General features: G+C 40.2%; 2 protein-coding genes across 6 annotated transcripts in view; one reads left to right on the forward strand and one right to left on the reverse strand.

The window, feature by feature from the left end:
* gpr146 (G protein-coupled receptor 146) overlaps positions 1-15,123 on the forward strand; it is a 108,119-nt gene extending 92,996 nt beyond the window's left edge. For 3 of the 4 annotated variants that reach the window (XM_043711879.1, XM_043711878.1, XM_043711880.1), the window contains one exon: positions 13,984-15,123. In XM_043711879.1, coding sequence (XP_043567814.1) covers positions 14,025-15,032 — 1,008 coding nt within the window. In that variant the 5' untranslated portion in view covers positions 13,984-14,024 and the 3' untranslated portion in view covers positions 15,033-15,123. Of the gene's footprint in view, positions 1-3,903; positions 4,114-13,983 lie in introns of those variants that run through there. The other variant, XM_043711881.1, reaches the window with a different exon arrangement.
* Positions 1-20,089, reverse strand: part of LOC122560789 (uncharacterized protein C7orf50 homolog) — a 403,958-nt gene that overhangs the window by 126,820 nt on the left and 257,049 nt on the right. The gene's annotated exons all lie outside the window — the stretch shown is intronic.

The raw sequence follows: 20,089 nt of genomic DNA on the forward strand, positions 1-20,089 counted from the left end.
TGCCTATCTTCCTTTCCACCTATCCACTCCACCTTCCTCTCTGACCTATCACCTTCATCCTCACACTCATTCACCCGTTGCTCTCTTTGCTACCTTCCCCACCCTCCGCCCTGACCTATCACCTCCATCCCCACCCCCACTCACCTATTGTACTCTATGCTACTCTCTCCCCACCCTCACCCTCCCCTCATTTATCTCTCCACACTTCTGGCACTCTGCCTGTATTCCTGATGAAGGGCTTTTGCACGAAAGTCAATTTTCCTGCTTCTCAGATGCTGCCTGAACTGCTGTGCTTTTCCAGCACCACTCTAATTCATAACAGTGGAAACAATGTGTTATCACGGAGAAGGAAAGAAAAATCAAGGCAAATTGCAAATTGACTTAAATGCAGAGACACGTTTCGTGGTAGAATTTGTAACCCATAACATTGAATTAGACAAAGTTTTTTTCTGATAAAGACTGACTGCAACTCCATTGCAGCAAACAAAGGCAATTAATTTGTTAGAATAAGATAGATTGTCAGTTCACTGGAATAATTAAACTAGTTTAATACAGTATGAAAAATTACAGACTCTGTTACAAATTGATTCACAAAGAATTTGATAGAAAGTGCCACGTCATGGTACTATATAGTGACTGGATCCTAGTCACTGCCAATTAGACTCAATACAAGGATATTCTTGGAACTTTTCATAGTTGAAAGGTGCCTGGGAAAAAAAGTTGTAATGGCAATAGATGATCTATGGTCCCGAAGCTTCTGATGAGACAAATGCTGATTAAAACAATGTAAAATCATATCAATATTTATGCAGGACTCGAGAAGAACTAGAAACAACTTGGGATACTGACAAAGTACAAAGCAAGGGACAAGCATTTTTTTTCTGCGATTTGAGTTACGAAAGCATAATGCTAGGATTCTTTTCAGGAACTCTCCAAATTAAACTGTGGTTCACATTACAGGGTGCAAAGAATGAGTTTTAACTGTGAAGCTACTGCCTCACATCATAGATTTTTATTTCTCAACACCTCCAGCAATTAATCGACTTTCCTTTCCATTTTCCACACAGGTGGCACAGCATTAACACTGCCATATCTGGACCAGGGAATTAGGGACCAGACACTTGCACATATAATCTAGATGGACAGTCCAATGCAGTGAGGGAATGTTTACTGTCAGAGATACCAGCTTTCAGATGAGGCACTGAACCAAAGCCCTGCCTGTGCTCTCAGGCCTATGTAAATCATCACACTGCTCTATTCAAAGAAAACCAGGAGTTTGCTCTGGTGCCTTGACTAATATTTATCCCTCAACCTATATTAGTAAAACAAATTACTAGAGCATTGTTATTTATGGGATCATGCTGTGCACATATTGCAGAAACTTCTCATATTACAATGACTACGCCTTAAAAATATTTAATTAATTGTATGACTCTATGTCCTTAAGTCACAAAACTGCATGAGAATAGCAAGTCTATTTTTTTTTCTTCTAAGCTATATATTAGTCTCAAGTAGGCATCATCCAGAAAAAATTCCACGCCAGATAAACAAGATCAGAATATGAATTATACTCATGAAACTCTTAATTACTTATGTGAAATAGCAGAGTTTGGGACTTAAACCTGGAATATTCTGTAACTGGGATTAATAGCTTTTAAGCTGAATGGCAGGTATAATTTCCCTTAGGCACAGTAATCACCAGCCACTACCACCCAACTCGTCACTGCAAAAAAAACTGAACAATTAAACATAAACAGAACAAAATCTGATTGGTGTGACTAATTCTCACTTACCCACTGTACTGATAATTTCTTCTTTGGCTATGGCTAGCCAACCTGTGTAGTGTGTTAATGAGATTATATTTCAAAACTGGTTAAATGATTGTTTGCACTATTGATGTGATTGAAATATAACAGGTGAAACAAATATTCATGGACTATACCTTCTCTCTCAGCTACTGAGTCTGATCGAGGCAAAGTCAAAACCGGTGAAAGGACATTGGAGAAGTGCAATTCAGCTGTTGTGAAGTGGTTTCATATTCAAAAAGTAATAAGTGTTAAAGGCATAAGCATTATTTGTATGAATAATCTTGCTGATTTGATGACATGCATCAAACGATTAATTACAGGATCAAAATATTGAACACACTGTAAGTAATCTTAGATCTTCCTTGTGTGCTTTCCAGCAATTAGTTGGTTGGAATATAGTTGTCATAAGCTTTGAATTAAGCCATCTGCCCCAACAGAATACGGCACAACAAAACAGGAAGGAGAAAGAAATTACAATTAAAACTTCAGTTGGTATGACAAGGCTAACATGACAATATCTTTGACAATCCATGAAACATTGGTGCAGGAGAATGGGACTAACTGAATTGTTTCTTCAGGGAACCAGCACTTCATATGTTGAATGATAGCCTTCTATGACAAAATCCATTCTAAGTGACATCACAGCAGATGATTAAAAGCTTGGTCAAAGAGATTATAACTTGCAAAAAAAAACTCTTTAAGAAGGAGAGAGATATAGAGAGTGGGAATTTCAGAGTTTGGGATCGCAGCAACCAAAGACACAACTGTAATGAGTGGACAATCAAAATCAGGAAGCAAAAACCTAGAAGTGAAAAGAGATACAAAAGAAGGAAGCCACCAACCACACTAACAGCACTGGGCAGTGAAGGCTCAGAGTGTTAGAACAAAACTTCACAATATATTTGCACTTGTACTGTAGTTTGTACTTTGCATTTTAATAAAGTTGGCACATTAATATTAAAGAACTCTGTGCCTTCAAATTGGCTCTGTGGGTTCAGTGAGTCATGCTATCCATCATTGAGCCTTACACATAGATTCTTGATTTGTTCCACTAATTTAGTTAAGGCAGTAAAATAGAAAATACCTTACGTTTATAAAGCATCTTTAATTTAATAATGCATGATAAGGAGTTTTATAGGAGCATAATCTGACACCACATCATATAAACAGGCATAGGGGCTGCATCAAAAAGTTAGAGTTTAAGCACTATCTTGACAGAGGGGACAAAAGAAAAGAAATTTAGGATGGGATTTCCAGAGATTAGGGCCTGGATATCTGAAAGTGTGGCTCCCAATGACAGTGACTAAAATTGGAAATTCTTAAGAAACCCTAATTTGAGGAATGCAAGTATCCCAAAGGGTTGAAGGACTGGAGGAGGTTAGAGATAGGTTAGGGACAAGGCCATGAAGCAGTTTGAAAATAAGAATGAAAGTTTTGAAATTGAGTTTATTCCCTAACTGGGAAATAATTTAGATCAGCAAGCAAGGGATAATAGCTAAACAGTACTTGGTGTGAGTAAGGACTCAAGCAACAGAGTTTGAGTGACCCTCAAATTTTTGAGTCAAATACAAGTGCCCGTCAAAAATGCATTGTAATAGTCAATTAACAGGTAACAAGTACATGAATGAGGTAAGGGTGAAGGCAGGTAATCTTATAGAAATGGAATCAATGGACTTAATGATGATGCAGGTATACGGTCAGGAGTCTTGGAAAACAAATGTATTGCAACTTCTGAACAGTAAAAACTTACACTGGCATTCATACAAGCACACTTTTCTGAATATCAGGCTAAATTTAAAGATTCCTTCAGCACCAAAAGAGTTAACCTCTCCTGTTGAAAAGGCAGCTGTGTTAAAAAAAAGTTTGTTTTGAACCAATGGAGTCAAAGTACACTTCAATTCCATAATCATTTCCTTCAGCTGCATTTTTGTGTTCATCCGACACAAAATGGGAAGGGTTTGTTAGTAATTTGCCAAGCCAACCTTAAAACATTTATGACTCATTAACAGAGGAAAAAAAAACACAAAAACACACACACACAAATACAGTTCCAAGTGCATCACACCACATTGTGCTAACTAATAGCAAAACCGAAGAGTCGAGAAAACCAGCACTGACAGGAAAACGCCTTCAGTGCAACTCACTTCCGATCAGCATTAGGTTTACTCTTGTCTATGTTAACGGTTGAGAAGCAAAGACTGATGGCACGTTTTTAAGGCTCAGCAACGATAGCACATAAAGAGGAGAAGGTGTTGGAATTTCTTATGGGGTTAAAGTAATCAAACTGGACATACCTCATGGACAGGTACTAAACATTTGCCACCCTATTACATTTGCTTGGAGTATATATTTGGAGCGGCAAATTTTGTTAGAAGCACAATACAAGGATCGAAAGGTTAATATTTTCCATGTAAGCCTCCGCAATCCTATATTAAAGTAGGTTCGATTTATAAATTCTAACAGTTGCTGGTGACCAGTGACCACTGGAACAAGTTAAACAAGTATTTACAATTAGTGAACAAACTAACTGTCTAAACTGTTGTAATATATTGATATTCCAACAAGCATGGGCCTGGAAATAAACCCAGAGTGACAGCAGACAGGGAACTGAAATGAAGTCTTAATTGTATGTGGCACTAGATCAGCGCTGAACAATTGTGCACATTCCATGTATTATTTGCTATCAGAAAGAGAACTATCTTAGCTTTGTTTAACGTGTTTTCAACTTATCTAAAAATACATGCCTCCTCTAGTGATTAAACGGTGTTCTACAGTTCGGAATGTTTGTATGGAAAAAATGACACCGTACGTTTACCACTATGATATTATGTGGTGATCCTTACACACCGTCTCTCCATCTCAGGCTAACATTTCTCACTTGGCAGTTGTATTCATCATTTGTGCTATTTTAAATATAGCATGTACCACAGTTTTGGTACAAGTCACAAAAAAAAATGCTGCTCAAATACTTTCATGCACCAAGTAATAAACAGGAATCTTGAGGAGAAAACAATTGTTCAGGAATTGAATTTTAAGAAATAACACCAAAAGAACAAAAGTCATCAGATTTGGTCTGACTATCATACAGAGATATTACCAAATTTACAGACTGATTAAAGGCTCCACTGCTAAAAAGAGAGTCAGTGCACTGGGACCTTTGGGATAAAGATAGTTGGAATAGCCCATCAGCAATCACATTCAAAGTTCCCACCAGGGTTGCACTCACTTGAGTTGAAACTTTATTGCTGGAACAGCACAGCAGGTCAGGCAGCATCCAGGGAACAGGAGATTCGACGTTTCGGGCACAGGCCCTTCTTCTCTCATTCCTGAAGAAGGGCCTGTGCCCGAAACGTCGAATCTCCTGTTCCCTGGATGCTGCCTGACCTGCTGTGCTGTTCCAGCAATAAAGTTTCAACTTTGATCTCCAGCATCTGCAGACCTCACTTTCTCCTTGCACTCACTTGAGTGAAGGATTGAAAGACTGCTTGGTCCAGCACTTCAGCAGGTCATCACTTTTACAAGTCAAGAAGAGGGTGAGACTTAAAGTTAGAATATCTGCATTTACCCCTTTACATCTCGTTCCTACAAGACACTCCTTAGAACGAAAGTCTGTGGAGAGAAAGCAGAGTTAACATTTCAGGCTCCACAGATGCTGCCAGATCTGCTAAGTCTCTCTCGTGTTTTCTGTTTTTTTTTTCAGATTTCCGGCATGCACGTTTTTTTTTGTTTTACTTTAAAATTACCTCTTTAACAAGAACCTGTCTTAACATCGCTTTATAAGCTCAGTGTCAAATGTTGTCTGGTAGCACTCTTATGGATTGCTTTGGGGTGATTACATACTTTAAAAATGTGCTTTATAAATGAAAGTTTGGTTAAGTAAACAAAGTTGTCTTCTTTTAAATACTTCAGCAACAATCTGTCTTAGAATCATAGATAGACTTATGTAAAGATTTGTAGCTCGGGTGTCGGTTGCAGTTGTTGTGGGGATGTTAGTTAAGCTGGGAAGTTGGTTTGCAGATGTTTACAACTCATAGACTCATTTATATTTGCCTGTCTAGTGGGAGCATCAAAGGTTTTGAAAGTGCATCAATATCTTGTGGGAAACAACTGTTATTTTACTTAGCATTTCAGATACAGGGGTGTATATGTCAGTGGAACCTGTGGTCTGACGCTTGTACTAATTGAAGTGAGTGTTTTCATAATGGCAAACCAATTACTACTTTAAGAATTTCACAAGAAATTATGAAAGCAGAATTGACAATTCTGATACACTGAATGTACTTTATTTGATTTCGAGCACCAGTAGTGCAAATAAAAGCTCTCAGTTCAGTCTTTCATTAGATCTGAGCACTTTTAGAAGTTGCATTATGTTGCTTTATGATCTCAAAGACAAGTACAAGGAAGGAGTGCCCCCATACCAGATGCCTCCATTTTAATCATCACAAATACCCAAACCCATTGTACAAAAGTCTTGTTGAGTCAATTTTATATCCACAATTAACTTACATTTCTTTTGTTTGTTAGAACATTACATTTTGCTTGTTTCCTTTTCTCCATTTGTTTTCCAATATTCCTACAATAAATAGAAAGCCTTATCTTCAACTCCTGAAGTGCCTGTCCAAAATCAGAGGGACAAACTACTCTCTTTCCAAACAGCTTTTACATAGCACTTCATTGCAGCTGGACACCTCACAATATTGAGAACGGACAACTACCTTGTGCCATTATGTAAAATTTTAAGTTCTCTCTGACATTCTCATTACTATTAAGACACTGGATTCCTCCTGTTTTCTAATCCAGTCCTGTAATCACTACAACATTGGACCCCACAGTGTGGTCACTGAGATGAATGAATAGAATGGAATGGAATGTTCACCAGGCAGCAGTCTAAGCAATGTGCATTTATATGATGTTTTATCACAACAAACCATCTGGAAGTATTTCACACAATGAATTTCTTCTAAACTGTAAATGGACATTGCTGTTCTCCAACATAACAAGGTGACTGCTTTTGGAGGTTGTGACTAGGAGAACAACAGTGTCCCATGGGATGTTTAATATCCAACAGAACTACTGAAACAAACTGATAGTATCCAAGTATATGTTCAAATGATTTGAACCTTCTCCCAATTATTTTCTTTTAAATTTGTGTCTACCACAAAAGTCCTCACATTCAATGAACTGAAATGCGAACTTATGCAAATGCTATATTTGGGTAGTATGCTCGGGGTCAATGACAAATCCTTTCATTGTTTACACACACAATGTTTGAAATGCCATATGCTACACCCAGGGTATCCAAAATTAATATAGTGATAAACAGCACAAGTTGAAAAGTACTCATTTGATTTTTTACTGAGACATAGAAGCAAAATGATCAGTAGAATGATCAAGTCTGGACGTTTCAATCATTTTGAAAAGCTTTATGTTGCTGATAAACACAAAAAAGTCATTCCAGCTTCCAATCCAGGAAATGGTACAATTAAAGAACATTAGTTAGGCAGCAAGTTTATCACCTTATTCTTTCTTCCTGTTTAAGTACCAAAATGATACAGAAAGATACAACGTATCTTAATAATTAAAAAAACTTGGCCAAGAAATTCATTCTCCTTTAAGATAAAGCACAACTGCCAGCGGTTTGACCGGACAATTGAAAAGGCCATAGATTATAAACACAAGTGACATATTAATTATTTCAATCTGGTAAGAGTTGATATCTGTTAACCATGCTTGGATAAGATGATCAGTTCTGTCTTAAACAACATGCACATCTGCTAAAGTGATTTTGCAAGCCTAAAAGTTATCAGTTGGGATAAATTCATTCTCTTTCAAGGACTGATCCAAGAAACACTCTCCCTAGCAGACATTCACCACAGTTTTTTTAACATTGCTAAACATTGAATCTGGATATTGTGAAGTAATGGTCTAAACCAAATAATACAACTTTCACGAATGCAGCATGCCCTCCACACTTCAGTAAATACTAGTGTAGGCAATTCTGATCTTAAGCATTTCTCATGATCTAAAATTAGCCAGTAAACTTGCAATTTTTTTTTCCTAACGTCTGTCAGAATATCTGACCTAATATGTCCTGTATAAATTGGTGTCAATTTGTTTTCTGATAAGATATGTCATTGAATCATAGAACTGAACACCATGGAAACAGACCCTTAGGTCCAAGTCATCTGCACCATCCAGATATCCAAAATTAATCTGGTCCTTTTTGCCAATGCTCAGCCCATATCCCTCTACACCCTTCCTATTCATATACTCATCCAGATGCCTTTTAAATGTTGTAATTGTACCAGCCTCCACCACTTCCTCTGGCAGCTATTCCATACACGCACAACCCTGTTTGAAAACGTTGCCCCTTAGGTCCCTTTTAAACCTTTCCCCTCTCACCTTAAACATATGCCCTCTAGTTTTAGACTCCGCTACCCTGTGCCTGTTTAGCTTTTGATGACCCAAATGAAACATTTCCAATTCCCAATTTATTTCTGGTATGTTTATATGGATCTATTTGGATTGGTTTGCTGCATACAGTTAATAGCAAAATCCACTTACATCAGTGGCTGAAATTTCTTTGCAACCCCATGGGACCTTTTGCAATGATACAAGTGCTATAGATACTTTCTCTCTCTTTGGGCTCTATCCCTATCTAACATTTACTCCTTACTCCCTCTCCCAGCCTACCTTCTGCATATGAACCAACATTTTCCTATATGCCATCAGTTCTGAGGAAGGTCACCAGACCCAAACATTAACATTGATTTTTCTTCACAGATGCAGCCAGACCTGCTGGCCTTTTCCAGCAACTTCTGTTTTTGTTTCTGATTTACAGCATCCACAGTTCTTTCAGTTTTTATTTAAATGAAGAGACCACAAAACTCTTAGGTACAGAGGGTTCTGGATGTCCTTGCGCATGACTTAAAGTTATTATGCACGTACAATTAGAAAGATCAATATCAAAATATGGGTGTTTAGTAATAGCTACACAGAGCATTAGTGAGAACACATCTGGGCTGAAAATGTGTTGCTGGAAAAGCGCAGCAGGTCAGGCAGCATCCAGGGAACAGGAGAATCGCGTTTCGTGCATAAGCCCTTCTTCAGGAACACATCTGGGGTCTTGCATACAGTTTTAGTCACCCTAGTTAAGAACAAATAAAATTGCATTAGAAGCCGTGCAGAAAAGATTCACTTGACTTGATTGTTGGAATGAGTGGGGCTACCTTTTGAGGAAAGATGGGGAAGGCTGGGCCTGTACCTGGTTGAGCAACAGGAGACAGAGTAGTAGTTGAAAGGAGTTTCTCGAAATAGACCCACAGGGGTCAGTATTGGGGCCACTGTTGTTTGTAATATACATAAATGATCTAGAACAGGGCACTGTTGGTATGATCAGCAAGTTTGCAGATGACACGAAGATTGGTGGAGTAGCAGAAAGCATAAGAGACTGTCAGAGAATACAGGAGGATATAGATAGATTGGAGAGTTGGGCGGAAAAGTGGCAGATGGCTTTCAATCCAGACAAATGTGAGGTGATGCATTTAGACAAGTCTAATTCTAGAGCGATTTATACAATGAATGGAAGAACCTTGGGAAAAGTTCATGGGCAGAGAGATCTGGGAGTGGAGCTCCATTGTACCCTGAAGGTTGCTGCACAGGTGGATAGAGTGGTCAAGAAGGCATATAGTATGCTTGCCTTCTTTGGATGGGTTATTGAGTAGAAGAGCTGGCAAATCATGTTAAAATTGTACAAGACATTAGTTCGGCTGCATTTAGAATAATGTGTACAGTTCTGGTCGCCACATTACCAAAAGGATGTGGATGCTTTGGAGAGGGTGCAGAGAAGGTTTACGAGGATGTTGCCTGATATGGAAGGTGCTTACTATGAAGAGAGGTTGAGTAGATTAGGTTTATTTTCACTAGAAAAAAGGAGATTGAGGGGGACCTGATTGAGGTTTACAAAATCATGAAGGATATAGAAAGGGTGGATAGAGACAAGCTTTTTCCCCAAGGTGAAGGATTCAATAACGAGATGTCATGCTTTCAAGGTGATAGGTGGAAAGTTTAAGGGGGATACACACGGCAAGTACTTCACACAGAGGGTGGTGGGCATTTGGAACGCATTGCCAGCAAAGGTGGTAGAGGCAGGTACGGTAGATTCATTTAAGATGCATCTGGACAGATGCATGAGTAGGTGGGGAGCAGAGCAATACAAATGCTTAGGAATTGACCGACAGGTTTAGACAGTATATTTGGATCAGCTCAGGCTTGGAGGGCCGAAGGGCCTGTTCCTGTGCTGTAAATTTTCTTTGTTCTTTGTACCTGTATTCATTGGAATTTAGAAGAATGAGCAATGATCTTACTGAACCACACAGTTCCTCAGAGGAGTTGGCAATGTGCATCCTGAAAGTATTCTTCGCCCTTGGAAGAGACTAAAACCAGAGGAAACCATTTAAAAATAAGATAAGGAGAATTTATTTTCACAGAAGGTTGTGACTTGGTGGAATTCTCTTCCCTAGCGAGCATTGGAGGCAGCATCATTTAATATTTTTAAGGCAGATCGAGATTAAGTGCCTGCTACCCAAGAATCTAAGAGTTTTGGGAGTAGACAGGAAAGTGCTAGAATCCTGTCAAGAGGTGGAAGCAGGCTAAGGGGCTGAGAGGCCTATTCCTGCTCCTAATCCATACCTAAATTTATGTTTCCATCGCTCAACTAAAATACTTCCAAATTTTAATTTAATTTTATATAGGGCTATTTGAACATAGAACACAGAACATAGAACAGTACAACACAGTACAAGCCCTTTGATATTGGGCCAACCTTTTATCCTACTCTGAGATCAGGATACCCTACATACCCTTCATTGTACTATCTTCCATGTGCCTATCCAAGAGTCGCTTAAATGTTCCTAATGTATCTGACTCTACTGCCAATGCTGGCAGTGTATTCCACGCACCCACCACTCTCTGTGTAAAGAACCTACCTCTGACATCTCCCCTAAACCTTCCCCCAATTACCTTAAAATTATGCCTCCTCATGACAGCTATTTCCGCCCTGGGAAAAAGTGTCTGGCTATCCACTCTATTTATGCCTTTCATCATCTTGTACACCTCTATCAAGTCACCTCTCATCCTTCTTTGCTTCAATGAGAAAAGCCTTAGGTTCCTCAACCTTTCTTCATAAGACATGCCCTGCAGTCCAGGCAGCATCCGAGTATATCTCCTATGCAACCTCTCTAAAGCTTCCACACCCTTCCTGCAATGAGGCGACCAGAACTGAACACAATAATCCAAGTGAGGTCTAACCAGGGCTTTATAGAGCTGCAGCATAACCTCACAGCTCTTCAACTCATGTAAGCAGATTTCACTACAGACTCCATTACAATGGAGTAGATAGTGAAATCTGCTTACATGACTGGCTGAAAATTATTTGAAGCAAAAGATTTCATCTAAATTAAAAGTCACTTGGTCTTCTTTCAAGTAACCCATTTCTACATGTCCAGTCAGTCTGTTACGCTAAAGTCATTTTTTTGTTTAAGATGGTGGATGTATCATCTGCTTAGGGTAGGATAAGAGTCAGTGAGTGTAGCAATGAATGCTACAATGAGATTGGACTGAGACAAACCCTTAACTTCCTTATGAACTGTATCACTTCAATTAATCTCTAAATTCAAGTTATCTAATTTTTATTCTTGTCTGACCCACCTCCTCCAACAAAAAAAAAGTATTTTCACCACAGTGCCATTTTGTTGTGTTGGGATGGAGGTGGTCAGGGAGAAGAGAGAGCGAGAATGAGAAAATGATGTGGGATCTTATTACTCATCAATCATACAGGGTACACAGGGCCTCAGTTTAAAGTTTCATCTGAAAGACACTTTCAATGGAATGTTAATATAGATTTGGTCTTGTGACCTTCTGACTCAGATGCAGGGATACCATCACAGATCCAGAAATCTGTGAGCTGCGAGGGTGGCATGGTGGCTCAGTGGTTAGCACTGTTGCCTCACAGCATCAGGGGCCTGGGTTCAATTCCTGCCTCGGGTTACTGTCTGTGTGGAGTTTGCATATTCTCCCCGTGTTTGCGTGGGTTTCCTCCCACAATCCAAAGATGTGCAGGTCAGGTGAATTGGCCATGCTAAATTGCTCATAGTGTTAGGGGAATGGGTCTGGGTGGGTTACTCTTCAGAGGGTCGGTGTGGACCTGATGGGCCAAAGGGAATCTAATCTTAACTGGGGCATACTGATGAGACCACTGGAGAAAAGGAGGAAAGCTTTGTAATGTAATAATATTACAACACTAATATATTAGTCTAATAATGCAGAGGACCCAGAATTAGCAAATTAATAAAATGCATATAACAGATGAAGAGTCAATGCTCCTATCTCATATATGGGTTCTACTGTTAAACTAATGGCAATTTAATGCTACTACATCAGCCAGTCCATCTTTGCATCATCTTACTATTGACAGAAACACATTATAATGTATTGCCTTATAAGGGTTAGCTGGGTGCTGTACATAACTTTTTTGTAGAAACAGAAAGTGCCGGACAATCTCAGTTGGTCTGGCAGAATCTGAGAGAGAGAAACAAATTTAACATTTCAAGTCCAACATGATTCTTCTTCTGAATTGTTTGCCTTGTATTATCCTCACTATTTTTAACACAATAAAATAAAAACACAATAGACTAAAAATTGGAGTATGGTAGTTTTGATGGCGAATAACTATCATGGAATACCTCCATGCATTGTTCCTCTTACTTACATTTCTGCTGCAAACTGATGAAATATTAATTTAGTAAAAGAACAGAAATGTCAATGTAACATCTGGGGTCATCATTCCCAATGGCTCAACTTCCTGAACAATGACAAGAAGGGATAATGGAAAAAACAGACTGAATGACAGAGTAGAAAATATGACGAGTCAAATTAGAAACCATGATGAGAATAATGAGACAGAAAAAAAAGACAAAAATTGAAAACAAGCAAAAGAGGAGGAGATTGTAATCCATTTTTGAGTACATTATTAAAAGAATTGTTAGATAAGGAGATAAATTAGTGAACAAAATCAATAAAATGATTAGAAAGTAAATTAATTGGATGGGAATTGCCAGACAAGAAGAGGCCACGGGTCACGTAGCCCACCACCCCTTATCCTTGTCGATGACTGATATACCAATAATGGATCTGTTTATTAGACATAGCAATTGGTCTCTCTATCAATAAATCAGCAACAGATCCAGATAAAACATGAGGAAAAGTCCGGTGGTGAAGTGTTTAGGGAACCACAGACCCAAAATCAACTGTTTCCAGAAAGAGTTGGAGCATAAGTGTAAATCTGAATGATGATGTACATGATCAACAAAGAATCAGAATAAATCCAGTCTGAAATATGCTGCAAATAGGTGACTCATTTCCCCTTTCTGTTCAGTGTCAATTAATGGTTGCAGAATGTGAACTGTATATTTCCTACATTTGAACAAAAAAAAAATGATTCTTGGCCATATTTGCAATGTATTTGATGATTAGGGCGGCACGGAGGCTCAGTGGTTAGCACTGATGCCTCACAGCACCAGGGTCCCAGGTTCAATTCCGGCCTCGGATGATTGTCTGTGTGGAGTTTGCACATTCTCCCTGTATCTGCGTGGGTTTCCTCCAGGTGCTCCGGTTTCCTCCCACAGTCCAAAGATGTGCAGGTCAAGTGAATTGGCCATGCTAAATTGCCCATTGTGTTAGGTGCAATGGTTAGAGCGAAATGGGTCTACTCTTCGGAGGGTTGGTGTGGACTAGTTGGGCCGAAGGGCCTGTTTCCATACTGTAGGGAATCTAATCTCTCTGAATGTCAAAAGATGTGATGTCCTTATGATGAAATCTTATTAAGCACAAATGATTAGTGAGGATTGAAAAAGGAGTACATTCCACATGATACAGAATGCTACCCTCAGGCAATCTTTAGTGATTCACTGAGTTTTTACCATCAGTTCACTTTCACAGAGACCTAGGCAAAATCAGAAACTCATTGTGAAGCAAATGAGAAATATTATTGTTCTATTACCATGCTTGGACCCACTTCTGAATTGATGCACCTAGTTAATTTTTGAGTATTATTATTTTACAAAACAGCCCCTCAGCCCAAAAGATTTCTAACTGCAATTTATTTTTGTCTCCACAGCCAAGCGAGCAATTTGCTGAAAGAGGCCAAGTGACGTCACTATGTGGAGTTGTGTAGGTTCTAATGGAACAGTAAACAGCGTGGATCAGCAGTTCTGCTACGACCTTGAATTGGTCTTTTCCATCCTCTCCATCATTTACCTCATCATCTGTTTCCCTTTCAGCATCTGCTACAATTCCTTGCTGGTCCTTGTTAACCTCTACAACAAGCCATCAATGACTATGCCTGATGTTTACTTTGTCAACATCGCAATCGCAGGCCTCATCCTCAGTCTTGTGGCTTTGATACAGCTGCTTGGGCCAGACAATCCACAGTGGGCTGTATGGACATTCAATAGGGAGGTCTACATCACCTTGCTAATATTGTTTAACATCTCAGCTTTGGTGACCATGTACTCTACCACTTTGCTCAGCTTGGACTACTACATTGAGCAAGCTTTGCCAAGAACTTACATGTCCAGTGTCTACAATACCAAGCACGTCTGTGGGTTTATCTGGGGAGGGGCTGTCCTCACCAGCTTTTCATCTCTTCTGCTGTACGTGTGCAGCCATGTTCCGAAGATAATTGAGTGTTCGAAAATACAGAATAAAGAGGTGGCAGATACCATCATGGTGTTTATCGGTTTCTTTGTGCCTGCCATAGCAGTGCTGTATGCCTTGATACTAATTCTCCGAATACGGAACCAGTCCACTCCTCTTGATCAAGATTCTGCAAGACTGGATCCTTCTACACACAAATTGCTGGTGGCCACAGTCTGCACTCAGTTTATACTGTGGACCCCTTATTACATGACACTGTTGGTTCACATTACGTTAAACTCTAAAGGATCAGACTTGATAACGCAGTATCATGTTTACTATTTTGTTAAGGGCTTATCTACGCTGCTGGCTTATTCATGCAGCTTTGTTATACCACTACTCTATACTTACATGCACAAAAACTTCACCAACAAACTGAGGCAGCTAGTCAGAAAACTGGACTGTTGGACTGAAGGATGCTCTCACCAACACTCAGAAGTGCAGCAACAAGTTTTTCTGAGCGAGAGCTAAGGTTCCTTCAAAAGGTATGCATCTTCACAAATCAAGGCAGAACAAAAAATATTGCAGTACTGGTCCTAAAAGCAATAACCCTGCAGCATCTGATATTAACTACAGCATAAGCTGGACAATTCCATCGTAGTAGGAGTTCTTTAGATTAAAGAGATCCAATACCATTTCATCATGCAACATTACTCTGGCCTGTTTTAACCAATTCCCTAAGCTCAATACTCAGTCCAGCAATGGAATATATTTTTAGGTTTTTGTAATGATTCTTTGCATCTGAAGCTGTGTCAACAGTTAGTGGAATGTGCAAGCTAGCAAAAATGGGGAAACCGAACTATCAAAAAGCTTGTCTGCATCAGGCTCAATGAAAGTGTTTTGTTTGGCTGAGTAACAAACAAAAAAAAACCTGTCAATCAGGCCTTGAATTGGGGTCCACTGTCTATATGTACCGAAGCAACAAGAAGAGCTGATGAGAATCCAGAGGGGCAAAGAATGTTTCCAGTTGTGATAAGCTACTCAGACAGGGTGACCAGTGAACTCTGTCCACCGTTCTGAATATACTCAATTAAAGTCGACCAACTGAATGATTTATTTTTGAGTTTGAAGGCTGTCTTGCTGAAAGTCTCATCAAAATGAAAAAGTTATAGGCTGTGTTCAAAGATCTGTGGATCAGTCTCAGTAAATGTTGGGATATCTTCAACCATTGTGATATAAGCAGAATTCATTTTTGACAGCCAATTTCAATGAAGGTCTTCACAACTGAGCCGATTCAGACACCTCAAAACTGTCAATGACCCAATGGGCTGTGGTCAGCTTCACAAACAGAAAAAGGCATAATTTCTCATTGCTACTATTCCATTTGTTAAACATATGGTATCATTGTTAACTAAATTGTGAATGATAACTTTGCATTTGTAGATACATAACTATTGACCACAGTTCATAAACAAAGCTTGAAGTTACAAAATAGTCTAATGCTATTTATTATCATTGCATTTTAAATAAAGAGAGATATATTCAAGTTTGAATTTGCTTCAGCTATAAACTTTACATTTTAATCTGCAATGATACAGCCACACCACCCAAACAAAAAATGGCAGTATGCAATTAGAGTTTTCAGTGGAAATGCAGGGAGGTATAGCTTTATACCCTTCTTTTAAGGGCTGGGATTAATACCAACAAGTGGTGATGGAAAGTGTAGCACCTTAATCTATTTCTCAATTGATATGTAACTCACTCAGGTCTTACTCACAATGATGGCTGGTAGAGGGCTTAGAAATTTCACACCGGCCCAAATTAATGAGTGACAATGCTGCACTTGCCTAGACAGTGTACAGCCCTTTGGTGTTAGGGATGAGAAGTGTGTCATTCTATCGTACACACCAACACAAAAATATCCAAAATATCAGCATTAGTAACAGATCCATGGGATCGATTTTACCAGCCCTACTGGGGGACGGCATAAAACGGTATGGGAAGTCAAGGGCTAGCATGCCAATCATCAATATCTTCTGGCACACATCTTACTACCAGTGAAAACGTGGCAAACAGCTTTACTGCCTGAGGACAGTTTTTAGAAATTCTTTCAGTGGATGTGAGCATCCCATTTCTGCATCACCAGCACAGACATATTTTGTTACTTTAGAGTGTCCAAGTAAGCCCTCTGTCTGCTGCTGCTAGTGGGAACCCAATGTCATGTGAGGACATCATGAGATAAATCATGGCAGATGACCAGCAGGCTCAAGGTGATTTATTTTATTCATTCACAGGATGAGGGTGTTGCTGGATAGGCCAGCATTTATTGCCCATCTCTAATTACCCAGAGGACAGTTTAGAGTCAACCACATTGCTGTTGGTCTGGAGACACAAATAAAGATGGCAGTTTCCTTCCCTAAAGGACATTAGTGAACCAGATGGCTTTTTTGATAATTGACAATGGATGCACAGTCATCATTAGGCTCTTAATTCCAAACTCTTAATTAATTTAAATTCCTCCATCTGCCATGGTGAGATTTGAACCTGGGTTCCCAGAACACTACCTGGGTCTCTGGATTTAAAACCCAGCAATAATACCAGTGGGTCATTGCCTCCCCAAATGTCCTCCTATTCAGGCATCTCTTGGTGCACCAGACACTCCTTCCCCACCAATGGCAATGGCCACCTCCATGGCAGTATCAACATCTTCACTCACCAACAGGCACCTTGCCCCATAACCCACAACTGTCAGACAGACCTGCACACGGAGACCCATCTCCCTGTTTGGTAAGCCAGCAGCCTTCCATGCTGCCAACATTTTTCAAGTGTAGTTCCAAAGATGGCTATCACTTCAGGTGGTACTGCTGTATTGCCAGTCCTTCAGCTGGCCAACAGCTCTTGCAGCAGTCAGCTATGACTGCAAACAATTAACTGGATGCCACCTGTAAAATGCAGTCTCAAATCCTGCTTACTGCCAAAGTGGGAATATCACTCCCCTGCTCTCTGAACAATCTGGCGACTGGGGCTAGCTTCCTTCAGAGCACAGATAAACATTTCATACGTACCTTTATACTTCAATGAAATCCCAGTGACTGCATAACCATAGATACAAAATCATTACTCTTGGCAGGACCTAAATTACTCAAATTCAGAAAAGTCTACGATAAAGCACTACTTGCAGTTGTTACAGCCCTATAATTTAGGCCTACGATATTTCGGATAAATGCCATTCTCTCACTGTGGATTAGATTTCAAATAGCCACTATAAGAATGGGGATTTTGCAGTCAGCACATGTATGATCTTCGGTCATCTGAAAGAAATCTAAAATTGCTGAAAAGAGTCATAGAGATGTACAGCACAGAAACAGACCCTTCAGTCCAACTTGTCCATGCCAATCAGATATACCAACCCAATCTAGTCCCACCTGCCAGTACCTGGCCCATATCCCTCATAAACCCTTCCTATTCACATACCCATCCAAATGCCTTTTAAATGTTTCAATTGTACCAGCTTCCACCACTTCCTCTGGCAGCTCATTCCATACACGTACCACCCTCTGCATGAAAAAGTTGCTCCTTAGGTTTCTTTTATATCTTTCCCCTCTCACCCTAAACCTATGTCCTCTAGTTCTGGACTCTACACCCCAGGGAAAAGACTTTGACTATTTATCCTATCCATACCCCTCAGGATTTTGTAAACCTGTAAGGGTCACCCCTCAGGCTCCGATGCTCCAGGGAAAAAAGCCCTAGCCTATTCAACCTCTCCCCATAGCTCATATCCTCCAACCCTGGCAACATCCTTGTAAATCTTTTCTGAACCCTTTCAAGTTTCAATCTTTCTGATAGGAAGGAGACCAGAATTGCATGCAATATTCCAAAAGTGGCCTAACCAATGTCCCGTACAGCCGCAACATGACCTCCCAACTCCTGTACTCAATACTCTGATCAATAAAGGAAAGCATACCAAATGCCTTCTTCACTATCCTATCTACCTGCGACTCCACTTTCAAAGATCTATGAACCTGCACTCCAAGGTGACTTTGCTCAGCAATACTCCCAAGGACCTTACCATTAAGTTTATAAGTCCGGCTAAGATTTGCTTTCGCAAAATGCAGCACCTCACATTTATCTAAATTAAATTCCATCTGCCACTTCTGGCCACAAAGAAGATTACCCTCAGATTACAACAGGATCTTGATCAGATGGGTCAATGGGCTGAGAAGTGGCAGATGGACTTTAATTTAGATAAACGCGAAGTGCTGCATTTTGGGAAAGCAAATCTTAGCAGAACTTATACACTTAATGGTAAGGTCCTAGGCAGTGTTGCTGAACGAAGAGATATTGGAATGCAGGTTCATAGCTCCTTGAAAGCGGAGTTGCAGGTAGATAGGATAGTGTTTGGTCTGCTTTCGTTTACTGGTCAGAGTATTGAGTACAGGAGTTGGGAGGTCATGTTGCGGCTGTACAGCACATTGGTTAGGCCACTGCTGGAATATTGATTAAAATTCTGGTCTCCTTCCTATCGGAAAGATGTTGCAAAACTTGAAAGGGTTCAGAAAAGACTTACAAGGATGTTGCCAAGGTTGGAGGGTTTGAGCTATAGGGAGAGGCTGAACAGGCTGGGGCTGTTTTCCCTGGAGCATCAGAGCCTGAGGGGTTACCTTATAGAGGTTTACAAAATTATGAGGGGCATAGTTAGGATAAATAGACAAACTCTTTTCCCTTGATGCGGGAGTCCAGAACTAGAGGACATAGGTTTAGGGTGAGAAAGGAAAGAAATAAAAAAGACCTAAGGAGCAACTTTTTCACGCAGAGGATGGTATGTGTATGGAATGAGCTGCCAGAGGAAGTGGTGGAGACTAGTACAATTGCAACATTTAAAAGGCATTTGGATGGGTATGTGAATAGGAAGGGTTTGGAGGGATATGGACCAGGTGCTGGCAGGTGGGACGAGATTGGGTTGGGATATCTGGTTGGCATGGACAAGTTGGACTGAAGGATCTGTTTCTGTGCTGTACATCTCTATGACTCTAAGTGGTCCTCAAAAACCGAATCACATCACGAGGTATTTTGTTTTGAGTTTTAAAGCATGAGCTGGTTCAGTATGTGCACATTACCTATTGTGAACAACCAAACAAATGTGCTGTTTGATTCGATCAGCTAACTATAAGGACAGAGCTGAAAATGTGTTGCTGGAAAAGCGCAGGTCAGGAAGCATCCAGGGAACAGGAGAATCGACGTTTCGGGCATAAGCCCTTCTTCAGGAATGAGGAAAGTTTGTCCAGCAGCCTAAGGTAAAAGGTAGGGAGGAGGAACTTGGGGGAGGGGCGTCGGAAATGCGATAGGTGGAAAGAGGTCAAGGTGAGGGTGATAGGTCAGACTGGGGTGGGGGCGGAGAGGTCAGGAAGAAGATTGCAGGTTAGGAATGCGGTGCTGAGTTTGATGGATTTGACTGAGACAAGGTGGGGGGAGGGGAAATGAGGAAACTGGTGAAATCCGAGTTCATCCCTTGTGGTTGGAGGGGTCCTAGGCGGAAGATGAGGCGCTCTCCTAACCTGCAATCTTCTTCCCGACCTCTCCGCCCCCAC

This window comes from Chiloscyllium plagiosum, chromosome 21, assembly GCF_004010195.1.
Source record: "Chiloscyllium plagiosum isolate BGI_BamShark_2017 chromosome 21, ASM401019v2, whole genome shotgun sequence".
NCBI classification, from domain to species: domain Eukaryota; kingdom Metazoa; phylum Chordata; class Chondrichthyes; order Orectolobiformes; family Hemiscylliidae; genus Chiloscyllium; species Chiloscyllium plagiosum.